The 27,274-nt window shown below is 47.7% G+C and overlaps 1 protein-coding gene across 1 annotated transcript; it reads right to left on the minus strand.

Annotated features, from left to right (window-relative positions):
* On the minus strand, positions 1 to 27,260 carry NSDHL (NAD(P) dependent steroid dehydrogenase-like). The gene is made up of 8 exons (XM_067724150.1): positions 27,044 to 27,260; positions 20,866 to 20,980; positions 17,116 to 17,274; positions 10,425 to 10,571; positions 5,946 to 6,074; positions 3,487 to 3,629; positions 2,146 to 2,248; positions 1 to 1,383 (listed from the first exon to the last, which is right to left on the minus strand). Exons 1-8 carry the CDS (start codon positions 27,091 to 27,093, stop codon positions 1,051 to 1,053), a joined length of 1,179 nt encoding a protein of 392 aa, XP_067580251.1. The 5' UTR covers positions 27,094 to 27,260; the 3' UTR covers positions 1 to 1,050.
* Between the last annotated feature and the right edge of the window lie 14 nt (positions 27,261 to 27,274).

Consider the following 27,274-nt stretch of genomic DNA (forward strand, 5'->3'; position numbering starts at 1 on the left):
TACAATACCTTCACTTTATTCCAGTCTCCCCAGCTGTCTCCCCACCCTTGCACAAAGGCAGAGAAGCAAACAGAAGTCTTTAAGGTTACATTTCAATGAGTCTGAGAAGAAACCAGATTCTGTAAGCAGAGCACCAGAAAATAAAGAATGCTGAATCACTATATGTGCTATGACTGTCAGAAACTGGCCTGAAGGGTTCTATGGGCGTGAGCCGCAGGGAAGTAGCCCTTTCTGCATCATCTCGTGCTGTTTCTGCCCAAACTCCAAGCAGATAAAGGGGGTACTCTTCTCTCTGACCTTTTCCACGGCTTACTGTCAACCTGCCCAATGTCCCATGTTAGGAGAGGTGCTAAACAGCTTCAAACGGCATGCCACTCGGGCAGACCACCACCTTGCCATTAAAAGGACACAGGGCTCTGTGGGTAAAGAGAAAGGCGCCCATGAAAGAATGCTGTATGAAAAAATACTGCAGGCAGGCACACCAGCTGCACCTGAGAGAGAACTTGGGAGCATGCAAGGAGATGAGCAACTGGTCGCTCTTCTCCCCAGGGATTTGGGGGGTTTACAGTTATTCAAGCTTTTTAAAAGTTTTTGCTCTAAACTCTGTGTCTATTTAAAATGTACACTTGAAGCCTCACCATGTGTTTAGAACTTCTGCTTTTCTCTAGGGTATCTGTCATCTGTGGCTCCTTGAACAGTCTGCATGGAAATAAGTCTAGGACCCCCTCCTCGATCAGCAGATGGCTTGTTTCTTCCCTAGGCTTCTTTGATTGCTTACAAGGTCACTGGAATAAGGAACCCAGGAGGAAGCGGGTGGGGGAGAGGGAGAGAATACAAAACAGAAAACCAGGAAGCTGCCCTATTTTAAGAAATCTAAATCCAGTCCTACGAAGAAGAAACGTCTGCTGCTTTCGCCACCCTCGGAGTCACAGAAGGGTGGGTGTGCCCTCGCAGAACCAGCCGGAGGAGACCTAAGCTCAGAAGAAACTCACTGCGAGGAGAGAGTTATCGGCTGGGGAGTGCGTGGAAGGGCCCGGGCTCCAGGCCGCCTCACTCCACCTTCCGCAGGTGGCGAAAGCTCCGCACCGTCCTGTCCACGGCGTCATCCATGCTGACCAGCGGCCGGTAGCCCATGACCTTTTTGGCTTTCTCACAGCTGTAGTAATGGAACGTGCCAGCCAGCGCGACCCGCATGGGCGTGAAAGTGGGCTGAAGCTGGGCTATGGGACTGATTACCGTCACCAGGAGGGACAGCAGGAGGGCCAGGTAGTAGGCCACCCAGTAGGGGATGTGGTACTTGGGGGCCTCGTAATTGAGGCCTGTCAGGATGCGGGACAGGAAAGTCCAGAAAGGGATGGGCTCATCGTTGGTGATGTGAAAAGCCTGCAGGGGGAAGGAGAAGTTAGGAACTGCTCCCCAGCAGGATGGGGCGGCAGGCCATGCTTGGGGCTTGGAGCTCAGCCAGGACCAATATTTTGAGAAACCAGTGGCCACTCCCCGCCTGCCCGCCGCAGTTCCTTTGCAAGGCAGCTCGCAAGTGAGGCGGTTATTAAGCCTACACAGGCCGCAGGCTGCAGGCAGCTTTCAGGCGATGACAGGATTTCAAGGGAAGCTTAGATTGCACTTGGGAAGGTACGTTTGTTAATTTAATAATTGTGTTAATCACGGTAAATGCAGTAAATCATCTTATCTGCAGATGCAACAAACGGGTCATATGACATTTCTGAAACGTGCTGTCTTTGGTATAAACTAAAAGCCATACCCACCATACCCCGCCACACTGAGAGTTACAGGAGGGGGAAAATGGCAGAGGCCCAGGAGAAAAAAATGAGCCCAAATACGGGGGATTCCAAAGGTCGGAGTGAGAAACAAAGAAGACGGGGGCCCTAGGAGTGGGAGTGAAAGGAGCCCGCGTGTGCTCTCTCATCTCTGCGTGAGAGCTGACCTCACCCCACCAGAGGGGCTCAACCGTGGCCCAGTGGGATCCTAGAGCAGCTTTGCCAGGATGCAGGGTCACAGAAGCCACTTGCCAGTGGGTCCAATCACTGGGAGGAGAATTGTGAAGGCAGGCGGACACACAGGGGCAGGAAATGGTGGGCCAGCTGCTGCCGAGCAGGTAGAAGCAGGAAGAAGCAGGTGCCTTACCTTCCCACCCAAGGCTGTGTCTCTGGAGAGGTGCTCTGCAGCCAGGATGTGTCCGTGGACCACGTTTTCCACGAAGGTGAAGTCCACCAAGTTCTCCCCGTTCCTGCATGTGCACAAGGAATGGGTTCCCTGCGCCGGGGGAGAACCTGGTAGAGCCCCTGCACGTGGACCCAGGGCCAGGACCCGCCTTGGCAATGCCAGCCCCTGGCACACCTGGGCATCCGTAACAGTTGAAGATGGGCAGGAGGCCAGGGCTCCTAGGCCCTCAGGGCCAGTGGGATATTTAAGGGCCCACCAATGAATCTGCAAGTCCCATGCCCTGCCTGCCCCGTCCCAGTGTGGCCAACACTGGTATTGTCTGCTCTGGGCTCTAATTAGGGCAGCAGCTCTGAACTCCCTCCAGGGCACTCTGGGCTAATGCCTTTCTCTGGCCTCAGAGTTTTCTACTGTCTCTTTCCAATCCCACAGCAGGAAAGCCAAGTGAAAGGCAGGGAGGCAAAGTGGCAAGGCACAGGGATAAATGGGGAAAGAAAGGGAGAAAAGAGAAGGAAGAAAGGAAGAAAGGAAGGGAGGAAGGGAGGGAGGGAGGGAGGGGGGGGGAAGGAAAGGTATACTGGGGACACAGTCCCAGTCTCATCACTTGCAGCAGCCCTCCCACTTGCACTTGCCCAGAGGAGGAATGTTAACACCTACCCCCGCCTTCCTAGATGCAAGGAGAGCGGAGGGCTTGGCCCTTAACCCTGGGCCAATTGTTTCCCCTCTGAGCCTGTTTCCGGAATTTCCAAACAGGGACACAAATGTTTTCGCAGCCTACCTGAGAGGGTTCATGGGGCAGAAGAGTGTCCTGCCACAATCCATGTCTCCCTGGAACTTGTGACTATGACCTTATCTGGAGATAAGGTCTTTGAATATGTAATTAGTTTAGATAATGTCACACTAGTGTAGGGTGGGCCTTAAACCCAATGACTGGTGTCCTTATAAGAGGAGGGACGTTTGGGTACAGACACACAGAGAAAAGAACGTCACATGAAGATGTAGGCAGAGACTGAAGTGACGGGTCTACAAGCCAAGGGACGCCAAGGGTTGCTGGCAGCCACCTGAGACTGGGAGAGAGGCCTGGAACAGACTCTCCCTCAGAGCCTCCAGTGGGGCCAACCCTGCCCACACCTGGATTTTGGAGTCCTGGCCTCCATCACTGGGAGTGAATCCATTTCTGTCGTTCTAAGCCTCATTTGTTGTGGCAGCCCCAGGAAATGAGCAGCGGGCAGCAGAGAAGGCCACGTAAGGCAAGAGCCGACTGTGTCCAGGGCGGGGGGTGCGGGGAGGAGAGCAGCAACTTACCCGATCATGAACTTCATCTTGCCTTTCCTGGCCGCCTCGATGAGAATGGGGACCAACTGGGGGTCCCTTGGGCCAAAAATGCCATGAGGGCGGATGGCTGTGGTTATGAAATTCTGGCCAGGATCGTTGGCACCCAGTACCGCCTGCGGGAGAGCAGAGGGACCATGTGGGCTGCAGACATGCTCCCCAGGGGACAGGACCTTGCACAGGGGCATGGATGCCGCCCACTGCCCCGGGCTACAGACTCACGTCAGTGACACTTATAATTCGGGACTACTTCTGTATCCCTTTCCCCACTCCAACACCCAAATCTGAAAACACAGGAGACAGCTGGGTCGAAACCAGTAGAATCTAACAGAAAGGCCTGGGTTGGGGTTTAAACACTAAAATGCATGAATGCAGCAGTTTGTGGAAAATATCTGAGAGATCCAGTTAATGAGTTAGCTGGGGGCCTTCAGTAAGGCTGCTGCCACCAAACCGGCTCCTGACTTAAGTTCCATGTGCCAACTGTATGTTTCCACCAGTCCTGGGCTGTTGTGGTCAGAACTGAGTACCACCTCCTAGGAAGGGACTCTGATGAAGCCAACTGGGCTGGAAGAAGGGGCTGAGAAGGGAGAAGGTCTGGGAGAAACAGGGCAGCAACTCAGTAGCTAAACAGATGGACCAACATGTCGGGTGAATCCTCAGAGCCATGTTCTGTGTGGCTTAATGTACAAGCTAGAACTTAAGGGCTTCAAGTACAGAGAAACAAGTTTTGTCTCAAAGGGAACAAAACTTCCCAAAGGATCAGATAGGTTGTTGTTAAAAATGGGGACCACGATGGTACTACTGCCAAGGCTGTGTGCTGCTGAAACGAGATGGCCCACCTCACCTAGGATTTCTACTCCGTGGTGGCAAAATCCTCATTCACGTTTCGGTCCAGTGAGCTTAAGCCACTTGTTGACTGTGTTCACAATGATCGGAGTTACCCAAAGGTGGAGCTGCCTCTCCCCTCCCCCCACCAGGCCCTGGTCCCCACAGGGGCAGAGGAAATGACTAAATAAGCCTTCAAATGCCCTCTAGCCGAGGCTCATCTCTGTTACTAAAGAGGAGAAAGCTCTGGGAGTCCTAGATAACACCACACTCCATCTATTATCTGTCAGCACGTTTGAAAGCCGGCAGCAGCTTGACATCTGCCGCCAACTGGAGGCTCCAGCACAGTTACTGCCAGAGGCGTTTACAGGCTGAGCTCATTTCCAGCAGAGCACCCAAGAGTCAGTGCAAGTGACACGACGATGGTCTGAACCACAGCTGCCACTTGCAGCACCTGAGCCCAGGGGGCGGGAGACCCAGGAGCGCTGGCGGAGGGTGCACGGGGCCCAGTGGAAGCTTTAGCGCTCCTCGGGTCAAGTCTGAGCAGGTGGGAGCTACGTGAGGCTCTCTGTACTCCAAGGAGCAGGCGGGCAGACCCAGGACTGGAGCTTGCAAAAGCTAGGCCTCCATGCGCTGCACCGGGAAGCCCTTGGGTCTCCCGGCAGATGAGGTCTTTGGGGACTTTCTGGGTTGGAGTAATAGCAAACAGATGGGAGGCGGCTGACACTCAGGCCACGCAGGGGGACTCTGGCCAATCTGGCGTTAAGCTCTGGTTCCATACATACCGGCTGCGAAAGAAAACCTCAGTAGGCGTGGCCCGCTGCCAACAGCTGGGAGAGGCAAACTCACAGCTGCCTGGCTAAGGTGAGCTGCCTGTGGCCGATGAGCATCTATGGCCTACAGTATCGGGTGTCCTCAGGGTAATATTCTCCTGGACGTTAGTCCCGGAGCTGGCTACTGTCACAGTCTCTGCTACTTGGCCCAGACTGCTGCTACAACCAGGTGCTCCCTGGTGAAGCTGGCTTGCCAAGTGGAAAAGTACTTTTCCTTAAAATAAAGCAAGAGCCTTCCATTGTTTAATTTCAAAAAAAAAAAAGGACAGAGGGTGCAAGAGTGCCACTAGGAAGGTGTGTTCAAATCAAAACACACTTGAGTGTTTAGCCTGAGTTCTGCCTCCCACTTTGGGTCATCATAAATTATCTGATTGCTGGAGCAGTTCAGTAAACTCGCATGGTATACATGTTGAGTGCAGGCTCTAGAGCTGCGCGACCTCAGGAAGCTTCCGAATCTCTCTGCACCAACTGTCCTCCTCTGTAACCTGGTGACGGTAACAGTACCTGCCTTATGGGGTCATTGCGAAGTTTAAATGAGGCAGCTCCTCGTAAAATACAGAGTAGCGTCTGGCCACATTAAGCTATTATGTTATTATTTTTTCTGTTATTATCCTTGAAATTGAATTCCATCCACAGATTTTACTGCCCAATTTGCATATTAGGCATCAGAATACTAACTTCCTATGTTCATAAACATTCTTCTTAAGAATCTAAATTCTGTAGACGTTCATGGACCTCGTTTGTCACTCACTCAACCAGTTCTCAGGTACGTACTCTCTCCTGTAAGATCTTCGTCTCCGTGTAGTAGTCAATGGGTTTCCTGGCATAAGGGAGGTCTTCGGTTCCATTTTTGATGTCGACACCCTCAAAGATGACACTGGCACTGCTGGTTAAAATGAGTTTCTGGCAGAGGAGAACAGAAGATTTAAAAAAAATGAGTCAGGAACGATCGCTGTTTAAACATCACGATGGTCAGGTAGGAAAGAGAATCAAATGGCACGTGCTCACAACCCTCGCCCCATACAGATTCTTTGCTATGATGCCTTCCCTTTTCAGGCCTTCTTAAAATAATGCAAAGATCACCATCTTTTGCAGGTATGGGGATTTGAGACACATTATGGTATCACACTCTAAAACAGTGAATTTCACATATTCCCCCCTCTCATCACAACCAAGGGATAGAACAGACTTCCATTATTCATGGTATCTCACTATGGGAGTGATTCTCCATGGGGGAAGGATAGCCCACAAACTTCGAGGGAGATGCCTGTCTGCAAAAGACCCTGGTGATTCTGATCCCAACCTTGGCACGTCAGCACACACGAATGGGCACGTGCACATGTCCACTGGCGAAATGCTATTTGAAAGGAAGCTGCTTTCTTACGAGGGTTCGTAGCTTCCAGCTACCTGGTTAAGGGCAGCCCATCCTAAACTGAACACCATTAGCTCGAATCACATCTTTATCACTTTTATTCAACAAGGTCCTGGAAGTTCTAGCCAGCATGGTAGGATAAGGGAAACAACAAAGTATAATGATTTGAAAAGAAGAAACAAAACTATTTCCACTTACAGGTGTTGCAAATGTCTACATACAAAGCACTACGAATATACAGAAAATATTAGAGTTCAGCAAAGTTGCTGAGTACAAAATCGATATACAAAAATTAACTGTGCCCCTACGCAGTAGCAGTTGAAAATGTCATGTGAAAGATATTTCAACCACCAAAAGCAAGGTACATGGAATAAATTTAACAAAAGATGTACAAAACCTTTATGAAGTAAAGTATAAAGCTCTATTGAAAGACATTAAAGAGATAAATAGACATATTATGTACGTATTTATGGATACGGAGACTCAATATTTGAAAGATATCAATTCTCTCCCAAATTACCTTTAGGTTTGAGGCAATTACAGTAACATTTCCAACAGGCTTTATCAAGGAACTCGACAAGCTGGTTCTAAAATGTATACGAGCAAAGGGCTAAGAATACACAAATTCTTTTTTTTTTAAATTTTATAAAATATTTTCAATTTTTAAACATCTTTATTGGAGTATAATTGTTTTACAATGGTGTGTTAGTTTCTGCTTTATAACAAAGTGAATCAGTTATACATATACATATGTCCCCATATCTCTTCCCTCTTGCTTCTCCCTCCCTCCCACCCTCCCTAACCCACCCCTCCAGGTGGTCACAGAGCACCGAGCTGATCTCCCTGTGCTATGTGACTGCTTCCCACTAGCTAGCTGTTTTAAATTTGGTAGTATATATAAATCCATGCCACTCTCTCACTTCGTCCCAGCTGACCCTTCCTCCTCCCCGTGTCCTCAAGTCCATTCTCTACGTCTGCGTCTTTATTCCTGTCCCACCCCTAGGTTCTTCACAACCATTTTTTAAAAAAAATCCATATATATGTGTTAGCATACGGTATTTGTTTTTCTCCTTCTGACTTACTTCACTCTGTATGACAGACTCTAGGTCCACCCACCTCACTACAAATAACTCAATTTCGTTTCTTTTTATGGCTGAGTACTATTCCATTGTATATATGTGCCACATCTTCTTTATCCATTCATCTGTCAATGGACACTTAGGTTGCTTCCACGTCCTGGCTATTGTAAACAGAGCTGCTATGAACATTGTGGTACATGACTCTTTTTTTTTTTCATTTCATTTATTTATTTTTGGCTGTATTGGGTCTTCGTTGCTGTGTGCGGGCTTTCTCTAGTTGCAGTGAGCAGGGGCTACTCTTCACTGTGGTGCGCAGGCTTCTCTGTGGTGGCTTCTCTTGTTGTGGAGCACAGGCTCTAGGCGCGGTTTTAGTAGTTGCAGCATGCAGGCTCAGTAGTTGTGGCACACGGGCTTAGGTGCTCCATGGCATGTGGGATCTTCCCAGAACCAGGGCTCGAACCCATGTCCCCTGCATTGGCAGGCGGATTCTCAATCACTGTGCCACCAGGGAAGCCCCATGACTCTTTTTGAATTATGGTTTTCTCAGGGTTTATGCCCAGGAGTGGGATTGCTGGGTCATATGGGAGCTCTATTTTTAGTGTTTTAAGGAACCTCCATACTGTTCTCCATAGTGGCTGTATCAATTTACATTCCCTCCAACAGTGCAAGAGTGTTCCCTTTTCTCCACACCCTCTCTAGCATTTATTGTTTGTAGATTTTTTGATGATGGCCATTCTGACTGGTGTGAGGTGATTCCTCATTGTAGTTTTGATTTGCATTTCTCTAATGATTAGTGATGTTGAGCATCCTTTCCTGTGTTTGTTGGCAATCTGTGTATCTTCTTTGGAGAAATGTCTGTTTAGGTCTTCTGCCCATTTTTGGGTTGAGTTGGTTTATTTTTGATATTGAGCTGTATGAGCTGCTTCTATATTTGAGAGATTAATCCTTTGTCAGTTGCTTCGCTTGCAAATATTTTCTCCCATTCTGAGGGTAGACAAGCAAATTCTGAAGAACATGGTTGGGGGAGTGACTTGTCCTACACTAGATACTGAGGTTCATCCTAAGGCAGGGCACAGGGGCCAAGAGAGTTTGAGAGCCGGGAACAGGCCCGCACAGATGTGCTGCATAGGGCGCTGAACAGCGGGGAAAGGATGGATCGTATAACACATGCTGCTGAGCACCAAAACATCCTCTGTCTACTTCAGAACATATACGGACATAAATTCCTGGTGGATTAAGGATTTAAATGTGGGAAGTAACACTTTAAATCTCTGAAAAGAAAAGCACAGTAACCAATCTTTTGATTGCTCTATTGAGAGACATTCCCTAAATACTACATTAAAAAAACACTTCCTGCACTGTTACCCACTGAGCAATCCTGCCACTTCAGTGAATATACCAGAGCTATGTATATCAAGATGGAGAAATCTCAAAAACATAACGTTGGGGAAAAAAAGCAAGTTGGGGGCTTCCCCGGTGGTGCAGTGGTTGAGAGTCCGCCTGCCGATGCGGGGGACGCGGGTTCGTGCCCCGGTCCGGGAAGATCCCGCATGCCGCGGAGCGGCTGGGCCCGTGAGCCATGGCCGCTGAGCCTGCGCGTCCGGAGCCTGTGCTCCGCAACGGGAGAGGCCACAACAGTGAGAGGCCTGCGTACTGCAAAAAAAAAAAAAAGCAAGTTGCAGGAAGATATATTCCACATGATATTATTTTTACAAAGGTTTAGATTTTCTTTCTTTTCTTTTCTTTCGGCCGCGCTGCGCAGCTTGCGGGGTCTTAGTTCCCAGCCAGGGATTGAACCCACACCCCCTGCAGTGGATACACAGAGTCTTAACCACTGGACCGCCAGGGACGTCCCCTACAAACTTTTTTTTTTAACGTTTTTATTGGAGTATAATTGCTTTACAATGGTGTGTTAGTTTCTGCTTTATAACAAAGTGAATCAGTTATACACATACATATGTTCCCATATCCCCTCCCTCTTGCGTCTCCCTCCCACCCTCCCTATCCCACCCCTCCAGGTGGTCACAAAGCACCGAGCTGAGCTCCCTGTGCTATGCGGCTGCTTCCCACTAGCTATCTATTTCACGTTTGGTAGTGTATATATGTGTATATATATATATGTATATATGCCCATGTCACTCTCTCGCTTCGTCCCAGTTTACCCTTACCCCTCCCCGTGTCAAAACCTGGAAACAGCCCTGGTGTTCTGACACCTGCTACAGCACAGACGAACCCTGAAGATGTTACACTAAGTAAAGTAAGTCAGACACGAACGGCCACATGTTGTTTGATGCCACTTCTATGAGGCCCCTAGAGTCAAATTCACAGTGACAGGAAGCAGAATGGTGGGCACCAGGGGCGAGCGGAGGAGAGGGTTAGTGTTTAATTGGTACAGGTTTCAGCTTAGGATGATGCACAAGTTCTGGAGACGGATGATGGCGGTGCTTGTACAGCAATGTGAATGTGCTTAATGCCAGTGAACTGTACACTTAAAAATGCTTAAAATGGTAAATTTTATGTTTTATATATATTTACATTATATATATATATATTTAAGCCACAATAAAAAAATACAAGCAATTTCTAAATTGTGTAGCTCTTTAACCAAGACTAATAAAGCTTAGGGTCCTCAGATGGTCTGTTCAGACGCTCAGCAGGTCCTAGGGCTGAATTTCTAGGCTCTTCACACTTTAGGAAGCAAGCCTGGCTAAGCACAGGAAGAGAACAAGAGCCCTGGTCCCCACACACTTGGAAAGGGCCATCACATGCTCCCGACAGCACTCATTCCAGCTTTCCCCTTACCTGAACCCCAGCCTCTTTGCAAGTTTCAATGACATTCTTGGTGCCAACGTAATTCACTCTGTAAAAGAGTTCCTTGTTGTTACTGGATGGTGGGGGTGATGCGCAGTGGAAAACTGTGCTTACACCTTTCAGAGCTGGGTACAGATCCTGGAGAAGCAAACAAAGACAAAAAAAAAAATCCCTCCTGCTTTAGACAAGTAAACATCCTCCTCACATTACCACTCTCCAATCTGGGGCATGTAGGTGTCTTGCCCTTTAATAATTCTACAATCAACACAGAAATACATTCTCACTGTAAAAGAGTCAAACAACACATAAGTACACGGCACAGAAACCATATTGTCCCTTTAACCACCCCCCTCCCCATTACCTGGGCCCAAATAAAAACTGGTTTGGGGCATGAGAAGCCTGTGGGATCCAGAGAAAGGCAGCATCTTTGCCTTTGCGCCTCATGGGTGGTGGGTGGGTGGGGTACAATTCAGGGCACCTGCAGTTAAAGCTCCTGGGGAAGATGAGCCCATAGATACACATTATGAATCATATGAAAAGACAGTGTAAATACCCAATACACAGCAGCATTCCTTTCCGTGAAACTAGACATAAAACAGTAACCTGAGACAAAAACATGTGCGTTTAATTTATTGCTACAGGGAAGCAGAGCTCCTGAGATCGACGGCTGATTGCAGATCTGGGGCAGGAAACAGACAAGATGAGCCAGGAACACCTTGTCGCACCAGAAAATAATTCCTGTTAAAAGGACTCGAGAGCCAACTTGAAGACGCTCCCACTGGCCAAAAAGGAAGGGACAATTTGATCCCCAGTATGAGTAAGAATTCCTTTTGCAAAGTGGCAAATAAAGGGAAAGAGTCAAGCATTTAATCTGCACAAGGTACAAAGATTTGAGCTAAGAAATAAAGAGAGAATAATAGCATGTCACCATTTTGTGAAACCTTAACTGAGTAATAAGATCTAGGAATGATCAATAGATACTAACATCACCAAAAGAAAGACAACCATGAATTATGTGCCTAGATCCACCGATTATTAGCATTTTGCCACAATTTTCTCTATGTAGACATGATGTTTTTCCTTGAAACCATTTGAGAGTAAGCTGTAGACATCATGCCACTTAGCCTCTCAAGTCTTCACCAGGCACCTCCTAAGAACAAAGACATCCCCTAAATAACCACAAAACATTCATCGCATGCAAGAAATGTAACAGATAGGATACTCCTACGCAATCATTAGTCTCTATCCAAGCTTCCCCAACTGTCCCAATAATGCCCCCTCAATTTGGATTAGTCTTTTAGATTTAATACTTTTGGCAAGAACATCACACCAGTGACATTATGACCTTCTCAGGGCATCACCCAGTCTGTCCCATTGTTGGTGATGTTGATCCAATCATTTGCTTAGCGGGATGGCTGCCCGATTCTGGCCATCAAAAAGGTACCTTTCCCTCTGTGTAATCCACTACTATTATATTTGGTGAGGCTCAAAATGTCCCAGATTTGGCCAGTGGAGGCTCTTCAAATTGGTTCCTGTGTCTTTTTGACATATTCTCATTAGTTTTTGAGTATGTCCTTAATTTTGTCCTAGGAAAATATTCCAGGCTCACCTTGTGCTACCTACCCTGCCCCAGAGTCCTGCATAGGCTATTTTCCCAAGAAGCCCGGGTTCCTATTATGGGCGGTGGTGTGTAGAAAGCAAAATCTGAGCACCGGGTGTGCTTATGGCTGTTGGGGTGTCAATCCATGATGCCTCAACGGAAAAAAACCAAACCAGAATCAGATGCAGTCTTTACTCCACTAGAAATATAATACAAAGCACAGATATGACTTCAAATTTTGTAGTAGCCACATTAAAAAAGGAAAAAGTGGGAATTCCCTGGCGGCCCAGTGGTTGGGACTCTGCGCTTCCGCTGCAGGGCGGTGGGGAGGCCTGGGTTCAATCCCTGTTCGGGGAACTAGGATCCCGCGAGCTGTGTGGCACGGCCAAACAAATTAAATAAATAGAAGTAAAAAAATAAAAAAACATAAAAAAGTAAAAAGAAACAGGTGAAAATAATTTTAAATTATAAATTAAGAGAGACTTAAACATTTCATTCCTGTCCTGCCCCTTCAGTTGACTGCAATATTCCTCAACCTTTTTGGTTCCTTATTTGGAAAGACAACTATACAAAAACATTGCGAGACATTCAGAGATATCTCAACACTGGTTAGAAATTAAGCAATTGTCAATATGTTTTAGGTGTGGTCATGGAGTTGTGTTTTTTCAAAGGATTCTTATCTTTTAGTAACAAATACTGAAATATTTACCAAAAAAAAAAGACAAGATGTCTAGGTTTGGCTTTAAAATAATCTGAGGGTGGGGAGGGGATACAGATGAAACTGGCCTGGCTGTGAGTGTATATGGAATAGAGAGAATCTATAAAATATTACAAAGACAGAAGGAGAAAGAACACATGGAGGAGAGACTAAGAGACATGTAGAATATAACGAAAGACTTTACTGTATGTCCAGTAAGGCTGCCAGAAAGAATGCGGGTAGAGTCAATATTTGAAGAATTTTCTCAAAATGAGGCCCACTAGGTGCTGAGTGGGATTCAAAAAGAAAACTAAAATTCAGACCATAAAGGACAAAAAAGAAAATCCTAAAAGGCATGAGGAAAACTCAGCTGACCTACAGAGGAACGATGCTCAGATTGAGCGATGGGGGGAAAATTGTGAAACGAGAATTCCACCTGCAGCCAAACTAGCATTCATGAGTGACGGGAAAACAGAGACATTTTCGGGCATAAAAGGACTCAGCGAGTTTACTGTGTACAGATATTCGCTGGGGGGAATGCTACAGAAAATGCTTCAGCAGGAAGAGGAAGGAACCTGGGAGAGAGAAATGGGATAGGAGAGGTGCTGATGAGTGGAGACTTCAGTCGATCCCTCCCTCGTCCTTCACCGTCTTCAGGGTGAAGAAAATCTGGAAGCGAAATACTGGCAACGATAGCATGGGAGTTGTGGGGGAGTGGTTTGGAGGGGAGCTGAAGTTTGCTAAAGAGCCTGTCTCCTTTGAGGGGACATGTCAGTGATCAAATGAGACCATATCCCTGCCATCAAGGAGGGTCCATTCTCTGGGTGGGGGGGCACAGATACCTAAGTTTACACAGAGTATATCAGCTAGTGCCAAGTGTTACACAGAAACAAAGCGGAGTAAGGGAGATCCAGAGGGGCTGAATGCTTAGCATAAGGTGCTCAAAGACTTACAGGAATTTCCCGAACAAGCTCTGCGGTTCACAAAGAGCATTCCTGACAGAAGGAGCAGCGAGTGCAAAGGTCCTGAGGCAAGAACTCAGTTGGTGAGTTTGAGAAGCAGTAAGGAGGCCAGTGTACCTGGACAGGAGCAACGAGGGGGAGTGTGGGAGCGGGTGAGGTCGGATCACGCAGGTTCTTGTGGGTGATTATTCAGGTCTGTATGTTTGCTATAAATAGGACTGGACAGCCCTGGAGGCTTCTGAACAGAGGAGCCCTGAAGTCTGATTTATGCATTAAAAGGGTGGTGGCTTGGACCAGGGTGGTAATGGAAGGGGTGAGGAGCTGATGGATTGGAGATCTACTTTGAGAGTGGAGCCAACAAGATTTGGTGATGGATGGGATCGAGGGTACGGAAGAGAAAGGAATCAAGGATAAATCTAAAGTTTCTGGCCAAAGCAATCCGAAAGACAGAGTGGGCATTTATCAAGATGGTGAGGACTTTAGTAGCAGCAGGTTGGCTGTGCTGGGGGAGGGGGCCGGCTTGTAGCAGGGAGCCAGGAGCTGAATTTAGATACAGCACAAAGAGAGATAGCCAGCAGGCAGCTGGACAGACACGAGGCTGGAGATCTCAAGCTTGGAGCTTATTAGCTTCTAGACTATTTAATCTGTGAGCCGGAGTGGATTCACCAGGACACTAAGTGTGCTTGGAGAAAAGAGATCTAAGGAATAAGCCCTGGATCCTGCCAAGTTTAGACATTACAGAGATAAGGAGACTGAGGAGGGGCAATTGGTGAGGCAGGAGGAGAAGTGAGCGGGTGGTGAGTGAAGAAACTATCAGGTGCCGCGGAAGGGTCCAGGCAGATGAGAAGCACGGTGTGGCCACCAGATCTGGTCGCTTCCAGGTCCCTGGTGACTGTATCAGTGGCTGTTAGGTGAAGACCTAGCTGGAGTGCTGCTATGAGACAATGGAGGGAAGCAGTCAGAGGTGCTGAGAACAAATTGCCACAAGGGGAAAGTGGGGCAGTAGCTAAAGCCGCATCAGGGCGTTCTGTTTCCTTAAGATGGTGACGCTGTGCTGATGGCTGCGATCTGGTAGGACAACTTGCTGATCAAGGAGAGAGGGTGGAGAATCCCTAGAGGAATCACCAAGCAGGGAAGAAGACACGGGCTCTAGCTGGTGCCTGGACCATTTCCAGGGCTAAGCACGTGAAGAGTGTAGGTCTGTGGATATGGTGCCGGAAGGTACATGGGTCGCTTGAAGAGCACGACCGTGAAGAAAGAGGCAACAAGCTTGTGTTTTCTTCTCTAGCCCCGTTTGGCTGCACAGAGACACCCCACGGAGGTAGAACTGGATTTAACCAGGGCTGGGGTTTAACCCAGGAAGTACAACATGATGGGGAGGTTTATGTGTCCATTTTTCCAGCAGACACTAGTCCAGGGGCTGCTCTGAAGATATTCTGTAGCTGTGGTTAACATCTACAATCAGTTGACTTGAAATCAAAGGAGACTGTCCTTGATAATCTGGGTGGGCTTCATTCAATCAGTCGAAAGGCCTAAGAGTAAAAGCTGTGGTTTCAGGAAGAAGAAAACCTGCCTCAGGACTGCCTGAGCTTGCAGCCTGCCGGCCTGTCCTGCAAATTTCAGACTTGCCAGCCCCCACGATCCATGTCTCCCTGGTTATTTCTCTGGACAACTCTGACTGATACATACAATGAGGGCTGAGAATCATGCAGGAGAAAGTCAGCCATAGACTTGACAGCAGGGAGGCTCTGAATGGGGTGCGGGATAGTGGGAAACGGCCAGATGCCTGGGTGGGTCACAGACCTGGTAGAGTGGAGGTCTTAGAGGCTGTGAACTGGAAAGATAGGAGCTGGGGCTCACAGTGCAACACCTGTAAGTGAGATCACGGAGAGGACACACTTTCTGGGGACGACCGAGGTCCGGGTCTAGGGAATGACAATGGGAGTGGAGGCCAAGGCGAGGGTACTGGCAGGATCATAGGTGTGAATACTGAACTTGCCAACAATTACGATGAGGTTGACCTTGGCCAGGAGCTAAAACCACTGAGAAATGAGATGGAGTCACCTGGGAAAGGGAGAGGGTGGCTGTGGATCATGGCCACAAGGAAGGGTACGAGGGTATGTACAGCCTGCTGGTATTACCTTCAAAGCTGGAGGGAGCTCGAGTCAGGGTGAGAGAAGCAGTGATGATGAACAAGGAAGACTTCTACCCCATCTCCAGGCCCACAGGTGGGGAGGGTTGGGTAAGGAAGACAGCCTGGAATTTGACAGGGCTGCAGGGGAAGCCATAGCCTTAAAATCCAAAACAAACAAATAAACAAACTATAGCCAATGATGCCAAAGCCGAGAAGAAGAGCCCAGTGACAGGCTGAAGGAAGCCACTGTGGTACATACAACATGCGAAGGACTGTCTCAAATAGAAAGGAATTACACATCCCTAGGAAGAACAAGGTAGAGCCAAAGACTAATGAGCGAAGGTCAGCGACACGCATTTCACAGAGGAGGGCCAGGAAAAGGCGTGGCGCCTAGCCACCCGTGCAGGGGGCACATGTGACACTAAGCGTCACTGAGGTGGCACCTCACACTCTCCAGAAGGGCAATACCAAAACGCCTAAGAATACCAAGTGCTGGCAAGGACATGAGCAATGGGGATCCTACCACACGGCTGCCGTGAACTTAAGTGACAAAGCAGCCTTGTTGAGCAATTTGGCAACATCTTAAAATTCAAAATATCAACACCCTTATAACTCGGCTAAATCTTGAAAACATTAAGGGGAAGAAGTCAGTCACAAAACGACAAATATTATGATTCCACTTATGTGAAGTGTCCAGAATAGAGATGGGAGATGTATGGTTGCCAAGGGCTGGCGGCGGTGGGGAGGACAGGAAACGGGGAATGACTGCTAGCAGGCCTGGGGTTTCCTTTTTGGGTGGTGACAATGTTCTGGAATTACATAGCGGTGAGGGACGCATCACTTTGTGAACAGACTAACAACCACTGAATTGTACACTTTAGAAATGTGAAATTTATGGAATGTGAATTATATCTCAATTAAAAAAAAAAACTCCAGCAATTGCACTTTTGGATATACACTCTGGGGCCACAGTCGGCACACTATGGCCTGCGGACAACTTTTTGTAAATAAAGTTTTATTGCTACTCAGCTACACCCACTCATTTATGTATTGGCCACACTTGCCTTCGAACTACCAGGGCAGAGTGGAGTAGTAGTGACAGAGATGACAGTTACTCATTCTCACTAGTAACAATGTGGGTGTGTGTTAAATTCTTTCCTATAACTTTACAATTTTTCAAAAAAACTTTTGTTTTAGAAACAACAACTTGGCTGGCCTCTGAGCAGCGTAAGTCTGGTAGTCTCCCTTCAGGGGCCTGGGGCAATCGGCAAGGCTGGGTGGTCTGTTACCTGTTGGCTGCAGAGGTCGCCCAGGAAGAACTGCACGCGGGGATCGTCGAACCCTTGCCGAATGTCAAATACGTTGACAGCGTAGCCTCTTGCCAGCAGCTGCTCCACCATGTGCTGCCCCAGGAACCCAGAGCCTCCGATCACTGTGCATTTCATGGCCTGCAGAAAGGGAGGGATGGCAGTGGGGTATGGGTGTGCTGAGAACTATTAAGAGCCTGGACTCACAGACCATGAGCCACTACGATGGCAGGTCCATCTCTTAGTTTGAAACTGTTCTTGAGCCAAGTTGGAAGCTTCATATAATTCTGGTGTCCTATCACCAATGCCAACCTTCTCTCCTGGGATCAGGAGAGGCAGGATAGCAAATGATACTGAGGCAGACTTTGGTGAGACTGGATGACCTGAGGGGAGTTCCCTGGCGGTCCAGTGCTTATGACTCGGTGCTTTCACTGCCGTGGCCCAGGTTCAATCCCTGGTCGGGGATCTAAGATCTCACAAGCTGCACAGTGTGGCAAAAAAAAAAAAAAAAAAGTGACACCTTCTTGTTCCCAATAGCTGATCCATGGGCACTTCTAAGGCAAAAAGCAAACCAACCAACCGACCAACCACACACATGAATGGAAAAACAGAACAAATCAAAACGTGCCACCCACTCAATTGACAGTGTGCACTTAAAATATCAGAAAGGAGAAAGCAGAGTCTTCTTACTTCTTACAGAGTCTTCTTACTTCTACTTACAGGGCAAAGTCAGCCCCCTTTGCTCCCCAACCACTATAGGGCTGGCTGTGTGGCTTAGGACTCGTCACCTAACCCCTTCTCGCCTTAGCACATCCATGTAAGACTGTCCTTTTGTCTGATGGGATCTCCTGGTGGGGTTGCAGGGAGGATGGGTGAGCTGTTCATCAGCCAGGCCCAGGGCTTTGCTTCCCCTTCTCTGAGCTCTGAGGAAGTTGTTGAAAAATTAGGGGAGAGCTATGGTGTTTACATTTCAGTTTCTGCAACACATGCACTCTTGGCTAAAGTCCAACTCTGGTAATTGGGGATAAAGGAAGGACAGTGCACCACATGCAGGCACTTGAATATTCTGACTCCAGGGAGTCGATGCAAAACTGTAGCTGGTGTACGCTGATGAAGCTGGCTACAAGGGGCCCAGATGGAGGCCCTGGTATATCCCTCCTCCCTGGGGTCTTTGTAAAACCATATCTGGGCTTCCTTAAGATGACAAACCCCCATTCTTCCCTGAGCTCATGTACAGTAAATCAAAGTTGGGGATGAAGTAGAGATCGTAAAGAAATTCTGCTCCTGATTAAAAAACCAACCAACCAACCTGCTATGTATGCCTTAAATGCCTATATAACTGAGACATGCAGGAGACTGCAGGGGTGCCAGAGCCTCTTCTACGGCTCTACCCCTCTCAACCTGTCATCCCATCTGGAGTGGTATTGTTAGTGGAGTCCACCAGGCCCTCTGTAGATGGCTCCGTAGCTTTAGCATCATTTGTTCAGGCATTTGTAATCTCCTGACAGAGTCAGCCTCACTGTGCCACCCCCCGCACCAGATTATCTTTTAAGCCCATTCTCGTCTATGCTTCAGTTACTGCCATATACATGTAATCACAGCACGCTACATTATTTGTACCTTTACTAAAATTTCTAACACACCCCCAGGGCATAGGCAAATGAAATTACACAAATCCCACTCGATCCCCCTTTCGGCAATCCCTTATCCTCCTGTTCCCCCCAAGTCAGCTGCACAGGCAAATGCAGTTTTTTAGAATAACTCTGAGCATCCTTGCTTCCCAAGCTATTTTTTCTTGGTTTAGTAAAAATCTGCCTGAGCCCAAAGAGGGTCTGAACTAGACATGTCTAAGGGCATCCCAAAGGATTTCAGAGTCTCTTGTTTATATTATCTGCAATCTCTAGTTACAGTTGTTTCAAAAGGCTGATATGGTCTAATTAAAAACAAATCAAATAACCTTGCTACTATGTCTAGTGCAATCTCGTTTCACGATTTTAAATGTGAGCAATCCGTACTCCTCTCTTTGACAGTGACGTGGATTTTTTTATTATATTGAAATGTTGCACCAATATTGCCTGGGAAGCGTGGGTCAGCAGCTGTGCCACAGAGAGTTTTGTAATGATGAGAACAGAGCTGGCATTTACCCCAGAGAAGTCAGATGTGGGATGGAACCATGGTATTCGGTTACAGGAGATCATGTGAAATAACCACTTAACTTTTCATGGCCATGAAAGATGGCACGGGGCAAGTGGGCCCAGCAGACAGAAGGAATATGCACTAACAAGTAAGAATGAGACTCCACACTGGAAACAGGTAGCGAGACTCAAGAATGGGGTACTGCCGGGAGTTATAAAATTGACATCTTGGAGACAGTTTTAAGAATAGGAAAAGGAAAGAGGGGCTTCCCTGGTGGCGCAGTGGTTGAGAGTCCGCCTGCCGATGCGGGGGACGCGGGTTCGTGCCCCGGTCCGGGAAGATCCCACATGCCGTGGAGCGGCTGGGCCCGTGAGCCATGGCCACTGAGCCTGCGCGTCCGGAGCCTGTGCTCCGCAATGGGAGAGGCCACAACAGTGAGAGGCCCGCGTACCGCAAAAAAAAAAAGAATAGGAAAGAAAGCCATCTAGACATACTATTTCATTGCAATATGATCTTGAGAAAAGAGAATGCTCCAGGTCACTGGGTTTATTCCATCCTTTTCTGTTTTCCCTTGTCTTTAGCCGTGGGCCATTTTCTCAGAGAAGTCTTACACAGAATGTATATATAAGTTAGGGTGAAAGTGTTCTTTCTATTGTAGTACTTTGTGTAACTTTTACTCCCTATAAAGTCAATCAATGAGAACGAACAACCATCCGAATCCGGATTGTTTCTGGTTGCTGAGTAAAGTCCTGGTTCACACAAATAATGAGCTACAGACGGCAAGGAGCTCTGGTGGTTTGTCTGAGCGCTAGAATCTCAGATTAACGCTCAACTACAGAGGCAGAGAGAAGACCTTACTCTGAGCTGTACACTAAAACCAGGGTGATCTGCTGACCTCTGGCAACCTCCTGGGAATCCCTAATTTACTAACATTTGATATAAACACATTTTTTACCTTGGTGTGATTTCATTTCTGAAGTGTTCGTTCAGCAAAAGTGAATCCAACCCACTCTTTGCAGATCTTTGTGGAAAAATCTCCAAGAGGCCTGATAATTCCTTCAAGTCCCTTCTGACACTTGCGACGCTAGACTTTAGGAGGCCTTGCTACCGCCCTTGTTGGCCCTGGAAAGGCTTCTGCCATTCTACCCAGAAGCACAGTCTAACCTGCTGGAGGCCACGTGAAGGCAAACCGAGGCACCCAGCTGACAGCCAGCAGTTACTGCCATGTGTGTGAGGCTGCCTGGAACATACACCTCAGGGTCCCCATGATAGCGGCTGTGACAGCAAGCCCAGGGGAGACCCACCAAGGAACCCCTGCCCCCTGCTGGGCCGAGCCCAACCTGTAGAATCGTGAACAAAGAAATGGGTGTTGTTTTAAACCGCTACATTCTGACAGAGTTTGTTACACAGCAGTAAGTAACTGGTGCCTTAAATAAAGATATATATCTTCTATAAAGAAACAATACTCAACATTGATTGATTTAATAAATGAACCAAATACGATTTTTAACCCATAGCTATGTATCAATGTCTTGTTGGTATGTATGTGTTCGACTTTCCCCTTACCTGGTTTTGGTTAATCCTTTTCGTACTCACTTTTGGAATGTCTTCTGTCAAATGTGTCCATGTGCCCTGGTCTCGCACTGGCTCACCAGCTGCTTGTTCCATTTCAGCTACAAATTTGGCCCTGTCTGCAGTCAACTTTTCGGTCCTTAAAGACATATTTAGAGACAGACATGTTATATAAACTGAACCATCTTTTAGTTATTAGTGTTCTGTGTGGATGCCCCCCCGCACACGCACACATGGAGTTTTCACAAAGAGCTCAACCACAGCTTCAGCTGCTGGATGAAGCACTCAGTGAACATTCCTGTGATGCAGGCTGCCCTCAGAGAAGGGCCTGACTGGGCCCATAACTCACTGTATATTTGGCTCCAGGCAGAACAGGAAGCCAGTTAAATAATCTCATCCATCAGTTACAATGAAAAGAATATGTCTAACATCACAGCTTTTCCCACAGCACTTCAATTATTGTCTATTTCTCTCGAGTCGATCAGTAGACTAGTAGACTGTGGCAGCGCAGTGGGAAAACGCACAGACCCGGGGAGGCCAGGTTGCAGTCCTCGCACTGTCAGAAAGCGTAGCAATCTGCTCATCCCCATGGTGCCAGGGCATGGGATGCTGTGAGGAGGAAGAGTAAGAAGAGACAGAGCTCTCCTTGTTGGTGGAATTAAAGCCACCCTGCCCACATATAGAACTCAGAGTGTCTGGGGCCACCGGAAACCCTCGGGAAGTGGCCAGAGTGTGGTGGGGACCCAGCAGTTCATAACCAGGAGACAGTAGCAAAGCATATCAGGTGATAAAGTCCCACAACAAGACCAAACCACTGAACCGCAAACAAAGAGAAGCCGTTCACTTTGGGGTTACAGTGCATTAGGTCTTGATCTGCTTTCTTGGCAGTGGTCAATCTACCTAAGTCACAGATCCCCTAACACCGGCGGGTGGCAAAATCCATGACAAAGAAAGTCTAACTGCTTGCAAAAGGCTAGATTCAGAGAATACTCTTCAGTGAGGAGGTGGCAGGCAGGCAGCCCAATCACACACACACACACACACACTCTGTCACGTGTCCCTGTAGGAGCTGATTTTGTGGCCTGGAAATGGATGTTAGGATCCTCAATGTCTGATGGAGCCATTTTGGGGACACATATTTCTGCGACCACAATGGAAGTTATTAGGAAATATATTTCAAAACTTCATTTTTCACAGAACTTTTTAGAAAGCACACCAACGAATAAGTGAAGTTCACCTGTAGCTCTAGGCCTATCCCGTCTGCCTTGTACACCATAATCCTCTTGGTGTCGGCAGATGGCCCTGTCATCTGTTCTCCCTAAACAGATGTGGCTGGCGAACATTTTATCCATTTGGTTCAATGTGCATCTGCCAGGGAACAAGGATCTGGGCACTTGCACCAAGGCCTAGCAAACAGTGTGCCTAGAGGTCCTGTCTGTCTTGCTCACCACTACATCTTGGCCCTCACACGTCCACTGGACTCATGAATACATGGTGTGTGTACGCACCCATGCTTTCTGCTTTCAACCGCGTACACACAGACACCCCCATCTAAGATGCAGGAGCTTCACTGGGGGCAAATGGGTTTGTTATTTTTCTGGTGGTGTTACACTCACCAATACCCACTGCTGGTTTCTTACTCAATCTCTCCTGATACTCAGGGAAGCATGAGGAAATGAGAGGGCAGACAGCATTTGGAGTGCTGTGGTCACAAGCCCAGGGACACCTGGAACCCCCAGAAGCTGGCAGAGGCAGGAAGGATCCTCCCCTAGGGCTTGCGGAGGGAGCCTGGATCCATAACATAACTTTCAAGTAATGCATATACAATTCTCAGCAAACCAGCCTCTTTAAAAACAAAAACAAAATCAAATCTAATTTGTCTCAAATTATATACAAATTATTTTAAAGTTTGTAAATACTTTAAGCCAGATAAGAATTTTGCTGATACTTTAGTGGTCTGTAGAGGCTGGGTACCCAGGTCTAGCCTAGGGAATGAATCAGATCCCACTGGCAGCCCCCCTCCCCTGCAACCTAAATCCCCCACGTGATATATGTTCACGTCCAAATGAACACCAAGAAGAGTTGTGATTTAACAGACATTTCTCTAAAAAAGATATACTTTACAGATGACCAATGAGCACATGCAAGTATGCTCAACCTCCCTAATCGTCAGGGAAATGCAAATCAAAACCACAGTGGGCAATCACCTCATACCTGTTAGGATGGCTATTATCAAAAAAACCCAGAAAACAGAAAATAACAAGTGTTGACAAGGATGTAAAGAAACTGGAACCCTTGTTCACTGTTGGTGGGAACGTAAAATGGTGCAGCTGCTGTGGGAAACAGTATGGTGGTTCCTAAAAATATTAAACATAGAATGACCGTAGGATCAAGCAATTCCACATCTGGGTACATACTCCAAAAAACTGAAAGCAGGGATTTGAACAGATATTTGTACACGCATGTTCATGGCAGCACTATGAACCGCAGCCAAAAGGTGGAAGCAAGTCAAGTGTCCGTTGATGGATAAACAGATAAAATGGAATATTATTCAGCCTTAAAAACGAAGGAAATTCTGGCAACTATGGAATGGGAGAAAATATCTGCAAAACTTGTATCTAATAAGGAGTTAATCTCCAGACTGTATTAGGAACTTCAAATCAATAGCTAAAAAAGAAAAGAAAAAAAAATCCAACCCAAACTAATAACCTGATTAGAAAATGAGCTTAGGACTTGAATAGACATCTCTCCAGAGAAGACATACAGGTGGCCAACAGGTACATGAAAAAATGCTCAATGTCATTAATCATCAGGGAAATGTAAAACAAAACTTCAATGAGATACCACTTCACCCCTGTCAGGATGGCTGTTATCAAAAAGTCAAAAGATAAGTGTTGGCAAGGATGTGGAGAAACTGGAACCTTTGTATACCGTTGGCGGGAATGGAAAAACGATACAGCTACTGTAGAAAACAGTATGGAGGTTCCTTAAAAATTCAAATAGAACCACCAAACCACCATATGATCCAGCAATTCCAATTCTGGGTATATATTCAAAAGAGTTGAAGCCAGAATCTTGAAGAGATATGGGTACTCCTAAGCTCATTGCAGCACTATTCACAACAGCCAACATGCAAACAACCTAAGTGTTCATTGATGGATGAATAGATAAAAAAAATGTGGTATATACACACAACGGAATACTATTAAGCCTTAAAAAAGGAGATTCCACTATATGAGACATGGATGAACTTTGAGAACATTATGCTAAGTGAAATAAGCCAATCACAGAAGGACAAATACTGCATGATTCCACTTATATGAGGGACCTAAAGTAATCAAAGTCACAGAATCAAAGAGTGGAACGGTGGTTGCCAGGGACTGGGGGAGGGGGAAAGGGGGAGTTACTGATCAACGGGCAGAAAGTTTCAGTTAAGCAAGATGAGTAAGCTCTAGAGGTGTGTTGTACCTATTGTACATTCAAACATTTATTAATATGGTGGATCTCATCTTAAGTGTTCTTACAACAATAAAATAAAAATGAAAAGAAGGGACATTCTGACACATGCTACAACATGGATGAACTTAAGCTAAGTGAAATAAGAACCTTGGAGACATTATCCTAAGTGAAAGAAGCCAGACACAAAAGGACAAATACTATATGATTCTACTTACATGAGGTCCCTAGAGTAGTCAAATTCATAGACACAGAAAGTAGAAGGGAGGGTGCCAGGGGCTGGGAGAAGTGGGAGAATCGGGAAGTGATGCTTAGTACATATAGAGTTTCAGTTCTACGAGATGAAAAGAGTTCTGGAGACGGATGGTGGTGATGGTTGCACGACAATGTGAACGCACTTAATGCCACTGAACTGTACACTCAAAATGGTTAAAATGGTAAATTTTCAGTTCTGTCTATTGTACCACACATACACTCACACGAACAGCTGTAAGTGAGAAAATAAGACCCCAAAGAGCAACGTTCTAAGGTTCACACATCAGAAGCCTCAAGTCTTTTTCCTTTAAAATGATAGGTGTCTGAATTAAAACCAGTACGTATGCCCTTGTTCCTCTATACACACTGGGACAAGGCCTTAGGCTAAAAAGAATCTAGGAAGAGAACCATCTTCTATCAGGGAAACCCAAGCGCCTGGCTCCACTTCTGGGCAAGGGGGAGGAAGGTCACTGATAGGATTAGATACCGAGAGAAGGGAGTGAGCCCATCACCGCCTTCCTGCTGGGGAGAGTCTCCAGCTAGTGAGTCCTGGGGACAAAAGGACGGGACAGTCTGTCCATTTCGAACCAGATAGAGACAAGTGTTCCTTCCTTTGCGAACGTGGGAGACCAGGCTCTTTGTGAAGCGGAAATCCAGAGCAGCTCAGAGGGGTGTGTTGGGGTAGTTGGGGCCTGGCCTGCTGCTGTCCACAGACTCAGTGCAGGAAGCTAAACTGTGGCCACCACGAGCTCGATACCCTAGTCTGTGGAAGAACGACGCCAACAACATCCAAGGCTTCCCACCACTTCCCCAAAAGTCTCAATCAGCTCAGTCTTGTCCTTTCATGGATCTGAGGTGTCTCTGTGCTTCTGTCAGTCATTCATCTCTCTGCTGGTCTACTGACTTTTAGGACACAGAAAGGCCCTGATTTTGAATTTGTGGTGGCCACTGACAAAGCCAGCCTGAGAGCTTTAGCTTATGCTGTTCCCTCCACCTGGAATATTCTCCCTGTCCTCTCCATGGTGAGCTGCTCTGCTCAGCTGTCCCCTCTGCGAAACCTCCTCCTCCTCCCCGGGCAAGGTTAGCAGCTTCCTCAGAACAGGTTTCTGTTCTCATTCTAACATAGCACACAGCTTTAGGCTTTCTCCCCGCCACATCTGTCCTGGCCCGCCAGGCTGTGAGCCCCTGGAGGGCCAGCAAGGACCCTGGAATGGAGAGTATGGGTTGAACTGTGCTGCTGCGGCTGGTGTAAGAGGCCTCATCTGTAGAGCAGCGATCCTTCCCACAGACTTCAGAGTTGCTGTAGGGCTGAAAGAAGCCCCAGGGGTAAAAGGGGAGCTATAACTTGTCAAAAAGTTGTGAAAAAGCACCCTGGTGTCAGCTCACTCACTCATACATTCCCTCATTCACAAGGCCATTGCCAAACAGAACCTTGCACAGCACAGACATTCAGGGAGTCCAGCATCTGGGGTGGGAGTCAGGCTTAGCAGAACATTGCAGAAGTGCCTTTGACTTCCGATGAGGGTAAACCCAGGCGGGGAGGAGATCCCTAAGCCAAGTTCTAAGGCCCTGGAGGCGTGAGTCAAACAGAGGGGCTGGCTGTCTGGCTTGTACTCATAGGGAGGCTGCTGCTGAAGGCCTGAAGTGGGAGAGGAGCGAGCAGCAGAGGTGGGAAAGAGAAAAGAAACGGCATTTAAGGGGGAAAATGGATAGAACTTGGAGGCTGGTTAATGGGAAGGGGGCACGAAAAGAGTCAAATATGACTGCAAGGTTTTGGACCTGGTTTATGCTCAAAGAGGAAGAGGGTAAAGGGCAGAAGGTCGGTGAACACTGTCGCTTAATGAATGTCAGTAAACCTCAGGCTTTGTCAGCCTGAGAAACTTATGCTCTGTCCCCTGCCCAGAGGGGAAGCAGGTAAGGGCTGAGAGCACACGTCCCGTTGTAATTCTCCAGGCAGGTCTCACACTTGCAAAACTCCTGTGACTTTGCTTAGGAGGTGTCTCCGCCTGCAATGCCCCTCGCTATCCACCTGGAGTGTTTGGGTGCCAAAAAGAATATATTTTGATGACCTGCTCCCTCTCACGCTCATATCTGCTTCACTCCCTTCCAAGTCCGCTCCCAGGCCTCCAGCTCACTTCCCTGGGCTGCTTTAAGCCAGGCGAGAACTACAGTGATCCTGTCTTGGAACCTACTTGAGAGGCAGGGGGTGCTCTTGAAGGGACACGCTCAAAGAAAGAGCCTCAGCTGCATTTGGCCGCTAACTCCCAGACGTCCGAACCTCTGCGACAAGGCTTGGCACGTCCCTTCCCTTCTCCGGGTCTCAGTTGCCCAGTGAGTACAGTGTCTGCTCCAACACGAAAGGTGACGCTCTTCTCTGGCCTCTCTGACCCTAACTCAATCTCAGGCCAGACCAGAGAGTCCCCGAGCCGGATCGCCCCACCCAACCCTTCCAGTCCTGTCGCCGACACAAGGGCGAGGTCGCAACCCTTACCCGTCCGTAGGCGGCCCCCTGGCTGTCCCCAGCGCGTCCGCAGCCTTCATCCTCAGCGCTCCAGCGGCCTGCAGCCACCCTTTTCTCCCCGCCCGCGTAAGCCGAGAATCTGCCGAGGCTCTTCCACCAAGGGAATTGGCTCTGTTCGGTGCTGGCTCAGCCAGTCGGCGCTCGCGGCGTGATCCTGCCCAATGAGGCCAGGCCGCGAGCGCACAGCCCCCGGCCCTGTGC

Source organism: Pseudorca crassidens, chromosome X (genome assembly GCF_039906515.1).
Source record: "Pseudorca crassidens isolate mPseCra1 chromosome X, mPseCra1.hap1, whole genome shotgun sequence".
Classification (NCBI taxonomy): Eukaryota; Metazoa; Chordata; class Mammalia; order Artiodactyla; family Delphinidae; genus Pseudorca; species Pseudorca crassidens.